The sequence below is a fragment of the Nicotiana sylvestris genome, chromosome 1, assembly GCF_000393655.2.
Source record: "Nicotiana sylvestris chromosome 1, ASM39365v2, whole genome shotgun sequence".
Classification (NCBI taxonomy): Eukaryota; Viridiplantae; Streptophyta; class Magnoliopsida; order Solanales; family Solanaceae; genus Nicotiana; species Nicotiana sylvestris.
In genome coordinates, this window is record NC_091057.1 from 169,849,452 (window position 1) to 169,855,921 (window position 6,470).

Genomic DNA, 6,470 nt, shown 5'->3' on the forward strand with positions numbered 1-6,470 from the left:
TATTGTGAAGTGTCACACTTGAAATAATTCTTTTTTGTTTTAAACGACTACTTTATTATAATCAAAACGGTATTACAGGGAGCTGCTGCTCTTGGGCAGCATTACAAAAAGTGCTAGAAAGAAAAGAAACTGCACTGGGGTGCATTGCTACATTAGTTGTAGTAGTACTACTATTACTAAGGGGTGATTGACATTGGAAACCTCTATTGGAGACATTGCTTGAAGACGGCATGTCCAACAGGTTACAGAAATTGTTCAGTTGTGTATAGATGCCAGTATTTGCTGCGCTAGTCCTTCCACTGGTTTTATGGCCTTCCTGATCTTGCTTGAGGTGGGTGAGGATGAAAGGAGGAGGAGCTGCCAAAACAGTAATGTTTCTGCCCGATAATTCCATTCCAAAATGTGCTAGTTGATCTGCTACCATATTATGCTCCCGGTAAATGTGACTTATCTTTGGACTACTCAGTTGCTGGATCAGGAATCTGCAATCATTTAGCAAAGATGAGTGTTGAATTGTTTGTGTTTGCAACATAGTTATTACCTATTGGGCGTCCATCTGGATTTGCAGTGGAGTTAGTTTATGTTCGACCGCTATTTGCAAACCACGTAGTAGTGTCATAAGTTCTATTTTTATGACATTGGTCAATTCGTAATGACCCACATGACCCATTACCAAGTCACCGTTGTGATTTCTGAATACACCCCCCCCCTCCCCAAAGCCTACTTGTGATTTGGTGGGGTTTAATGGCCCATCTATATTTAAGATGATGATCCCCTTGCAGGTGGATTCCATTTGACATACATAGCCATTTTAAGACTTTTATGGGTGCACGTATTAGGTAGAAAAAGATATTCAGTAGTTAACTGAATAATTGTATTGGTTGAAGGCTGGTGGAGTACATTTTTTGAAATAATTTTTGTTTCGAATATTCCATAAGTGCCATAATGTAAAAGAAATCAGTTGTTTCAAAGGTATGCCATTTTTATAAAAAGTGCCCTTTTGAAGAATGAATTGTTTGAACCAGATGTGATTGACGAACGTGCAATGTGGTCTAACTTTAGATTTTTCCAACATTGACTTGCATGCACACAATGGAGTAGTATGTGTGGGATAGTCTCTTTCTCTAGTTTACAAATTTTGCACATGTTAGAAGGGGTAATTCCCATTGTATGAAGGTAGTCCCTTGTAGGCAGTCTATTGTGGCTAGTCAACTTGAAGTGTCTAATTTTTGGCAGCATTCGCAAGTGCCAAATCCAGTTGTGATTATTGTCATTATGTGTTGCTTAGTGAGAGCTTTATAGCACGAGCTGACAAAGAAGTTTTCCGTTGGTGTTAACCCCCAAATAATATGATCAGGGGTCGATCCATGAACGGGACTGTGAGTATTATTAATTAAGCGGGTTATGTTATGGGGTAGTTCAAATGATAGAGTGGATCTAGGGTAGCTGGTGATTGGAAGCACATTAGCCCCTACTAATAGCCTGTTTGGCCCAGCTTATTTTTGGCCAAAAGTGTTTTTTTTTGTTAAAAGCACTTTTGGCCTCAATTTGAGGTGTTTGACCAAGCTTCTGGAAGGAAAAATGTGTTTTTGAGGAGAAACAGAAGCAGTTTTGGAGAAGCAGAAAAAATAGCTTCTCTCCAAAAGCACTTTTTTGAGAAGCACTTTTGAGAAAAATACTTTTGAAAAAAAACACTTCTCAAAATAAGCTGATTTTTGCAGTTTGGCCAAACGGGCTATAAGTTATGTTCATTGTTATTTAAAGGCCCTGGACAAGGCTTTTAATATTCATATTTGGAGCAAGCCAATTGTCATTCCAAAAATTTACATGAGTACCTTGCGTGACTTGCCATTTTAAACCAATTTGACAAATCTTCCATCCATGCATGAGATGCTTCTATAAGATTGAGGTGGGTTTAGGAGGTGACCCAGCGGAGGCAATGTATTTGGCGATTAAAAAAGATGCCCAAGGTGTGTGGGCTGGTGAAATAGCCTCCAAGACGTACGGGCTAATATCGCATCATTTTTAGGTCGTAGCCTTTGGATACCTAGTCCACCAAGCGTGTTGTGAAGGGTTATATACTTATGTCCTAGTGGCGAAGTGTTAATCAGTACCACTACCTAACAAATTTCTAAGAATATTGAATTGGTTTCCAACTCCCTCAACCCCACTTTGGAGTTTGGAGTTATTTCTAGTAAGACAATCACCTCTAATACAAGTTCTCTCTATTAAATACGTGTATGTATTTGTTTTAAAGGAATTGATGAAATCATCTGCAGGGGCAGGGTTAAGATTTTAACTTTATAGGTTTAGATTTTAGACAACAATTTCAAGTGCTAATAATTGGGTTCTAAATTTAATATTTATATATATTTAATAAAAAAATTTTAACACAAATATACAATTTGAGCAAAAGCTACTGGGTTCTGCGAACCCGTAGTCAGAATTCGAGCTCCGCCCCGATTCATCGGGTTTTATTCATTTTTAGCAAAACATTCACTAAGCTTAGCAAACACATAGAATGTGCAGAACATAAGGTATACTGGTTTACCACTCTATTACTATTGCCTGGCAGTCACTAGCCTTATTCTATGGTTCGTGCTTCATACGTTAAATGAGTTACACTATAAAGATTCTAGCTAATTAAGTAGGTTACTTAATTAACCAAGTAGTATGGTACGTTTAGAGGTAAAGTTAACTTACTCTTACAATGAGCGAAAATTGCTAGCTTAATTGTTGAAGTTATAAACTATGATTGAACTCATAGCAAATTCACCTTAGATTTGAACAATTTTGAAAAAATCTCGAATATTCCATAAACTCTTGGGATATTCACAAGGAGATCAAGATATGATCGGATACTTCTTGATAATCAAATAGTTCAAGAAAACCCACAACATTCTTTAATGAAGACATTTTTTCATGGAGATCAAATACATTCCAAGGAGGTCTGCATCATCCTACGTTCGAGAAATACACTGCTCTAACTCTTGAATCAAGAAATTAATCAGGAGAGAAGAATCAAGGGAGAAACATAATTATACCCACAAAAATTCATCAATAAAATTAATTGTCTTGATAAAAAAAACAATTTTGAAATGAGAAAAATTAAGAACTATAGGCTTGAACTAAATACTCAACCACTTACAAAGATTAGGTGAAACCAACACCTTTGGAGAAATGTAGGTGATCCTCATGAATTTACAGATACTTTCTAAAATAGTAATTTGAGAATATGAATGGTAGACTAGCAAAGTTTTTTCTACTTTGACAAGTCAAGAAGGTTGACTATTTGTAAGTAACTAACTTATATCTAGGTAATTCAATTATCCCAAATTACCACCTAAAGTCATTTTTTTTCCGTTTGTAACAATAAAGTCACTGAACTATGTCTATTGCACTCAGAAGATCACTCAACTAGATTTTCCAAAATTTGAATTGTCAAATACCTATTTACCCTCTAAATTATAAACATTTATCTTTCTTTTTTTTAACTTTTTAATATTATGATTTTTTTCCTTTTTAATTTAATAAAAAAAATATTTATAAATTAAAAAAATAAAAAGTATTTAAGCATATATAATACTGGAATAACAAAATAATGAGCATAGTAAAAAAAATTAATTAGAATAATTTGTTAATAATAATAATTTTAGTATTAACAACAAAAATTCAAAAATTTATTTACACAAATTCAGAATGAAAGAAAATGAGGTATGAGTAATGTTAGTTAGTATGAGTCCACCAAACAGTATAGAGTACCTGGTCCTCTATGAGTTTTTACTGGAAATGCTAATGAACCAAACTGTATAGAGATCTGGTCCTATATCAGTTCCCACAGTGATAACTACAGCTCTCCTCCGAAGTTCAACACTGTACCTTTAGCTTCTATGATCATCATACGTGTTTACCTGCAATGGTATAGATGTGAGTTAGACCGAGTCAAAAAATACTTTAGCTTATTTTACCTTAGTGTGACTATCATAGTCATGCCAGCAGAATCAAGTTCTCAATTAGGTTTAAGTAACCCTAGTGCCATCCTGTTTCTCAAACAGTTCTCTGCTCAGAGCTTAGGTGAAGATGTCTGCAATTTGATCTTCTGTACAACAAAATCTTATACAAATAAGACCCTTTTCCACATTGTCCCTGAGAAAATGGTGTCTGACATCAATGTGTTTGGTTCTCTTATGTTGAACCGGGTTCTTTTCCATGTTGAGAGCACTGATGTTGTCACATAGAAGCGTTACACAATCAATGTATACACCAAAATCTTCCAATTGTTGTTTGATCCATAGTGAATGAGCACAGCACGAGGCAGCTGCAACATTTTGCTTCAGTTGTTGATAAAGCTACTGAGTTTTGTTTCCTTGTACCCCATGAGATAAAACATGATCCAAGGAAATGAGCCATTCCAGATGTGCTTTTCCTGTCCACCAGATAGCATGCATAATCAGTGTCAGCATAACCAATAAGGTTGAAATTATCACCTGAAGGATAGTACAGAACCAGGTTCTGTGTGCCCTTAAAATATCTCAGAATTCTCTTAACAGCCTTCAGTTGAGATTCCTTTGAATTTGATTGCAACCTTGCATATAATCCCATACTAAGTACAATGTATGGTCTTTGATGCTTCCATATCAAACATTTTCAAGGAAATTATCACCTGAGTTCTTTGATGTATTTCTACTGACTGATACACGTTCCCTCTAGGGACTGCTTCACTTGAAGACCCAGGAAGACATTTATTTCCCCCATCATACTCATTTCAAACTCACTTCCCATGAGTTTTAGCAAATTCTTCACATAGTCAGTCAGCTGTAGCTCCAAATATGATGTCATCCACGTAAATCTGATCAATGAGCAAGTTCCTTCCCCGTTTCTTCAAAGACAATGTATTGTCAATCTTTCCTCTTGTGAAGCCATTTTCCAAGAGAAACTTGGATAGTCTCTCGTACTAGGCTCTAGGGGCCTGCTTCAATCCGTACAGTGCCTTATCCAATTTGAATACATGTTTAGGATGTACATGACGTTCAAAACCTGGAGGTAGCTTGATATAGACTTCTTCCTTGAGAAAACCATTCAGGAAGGCAATCTTCACATCTATTTAGAATAGGGTGAATTCCATATGTGAAGTAAAGGCAATGATGATCCTAGTAGCTTCCATGCGAGCTACTGGGGCAAAAGTCTTATCATAATCGATCCCTTCCTCCTAATTGTATCCTTGGACAGCAAGCCTTGCTTTGTTCTTTGCAGTATTTCCATGTTCATCCAGCTTATTCTTGAATACCCACCTGGTCCATATGATAATTTTGTGTGAGGGTCTAGGTACCAAGTGACAATGATTATTTCTTTCAAATTGATGTAGTTCCTCTTGCAGTGCAATGGATTTCCCTGCACTTCTTGTTCTGCTACTTGTGGAGTGCCTTGCACTACATCTCCAACTCTTTCTTCAGCTTCAGTGGTAGTAATTGAAGTACCAGGTTCCTCTTGAGAAGTGGAAGAGGATGTTGCATTGTATTCACCTATCTCCTTCATCTGACTCATCATATCAGCCTTCCCATTTGAAACATCAGATATTTCCCAGGGACCAAAAGTGGTTCATTATGTTAATAATCATTTTTCCTCCTTTGTTAGAGGAGGGTGTCTAGTTGGATAGTACATGGACACTTTATTCCACACAGTGTGTCCTTTTGTTGTATACTTTGTGGGCTTTGCATTGAGGGGAGTATCCCAGAAGGATTCCTTCATCGCTTTTTGCATCAAACTTCCCAAGTTGGTCCTTCCCGTTATTGAGAACATAGCATTTGCATTCAAAGATTCTCAGATGAGATATCTTTGGTTTTCTTCCATTGAGCAAATCATAGGGTGGTTTTTTTGGGAGGGACCTGATCATACACCTGTTCACCAAGTAGCAAGCAATGTTTATTGCTCTGCCCAAAAATTTTTGGCGATTCCACTGTCAATGAGCATTGTCCGTGCCATGTCTTCCAGAGTTCTGTTCTTTCTTTCAACAACACCATTTTGTTGTGGAGTCCTTCGTGCTGAGAAGTTGTGAGTGATCCCATTTTTGTTACAAAATTTCATCAAATTTGGCATTGTCAAATTCTGTCCCGTGGTCAGATCTGATGCATGCTACCTTCAATTCCATCTTAACTTGGATCTTCTTGACAAAGGCCACAAATACCTCGAAAGTCTCATCATTTGTTCTATGAAACAGTGTCCAGGTGAATCTTGAATTTGCCAGACTACGAACCAGGTCATTCTAATCAATTTATTCAGAAGTGAGAAGCTTGCATGCCCCAATCTTCTATGCCAAAGTTCTGCGAAATCATCAACTGACTTCAAGCATCTCATAGCACTAGCTTGTAGAAATTCAAAGTTAGCAACATAGATGTTCTTGTATCTTTTGGCTACTAGGACCACTTCGCCAGTTACCAAATTATCAACTGTGCACACTTTAGATAAGAACT

At 36.8% G+C, this 6,470-nt stretch overlaps 1 protein-coding gene across 1 annotated transcript; it reads right to left on the minus strand.

The window, feature by feature from the left end:
- Nucleotides 1-4,251: 4,251 nt before the first annotated feature.
- On the minus strand, nucleotides 4,252-4,602 carry LOC138876986 (secreted RxLR effector protein 161-like). Its single transcript, XM_070156315.1, has one exon. It carries the CDS (start codon nucleotides 4,600-4,602, stop codon nucleotides 4,252-4,254), a length of 351 nt encoding a protein of 116 aa, XP_070012416.1.
- Nucleotides 4,603-6,470: the final 1,868 nt, after the last annotated feature.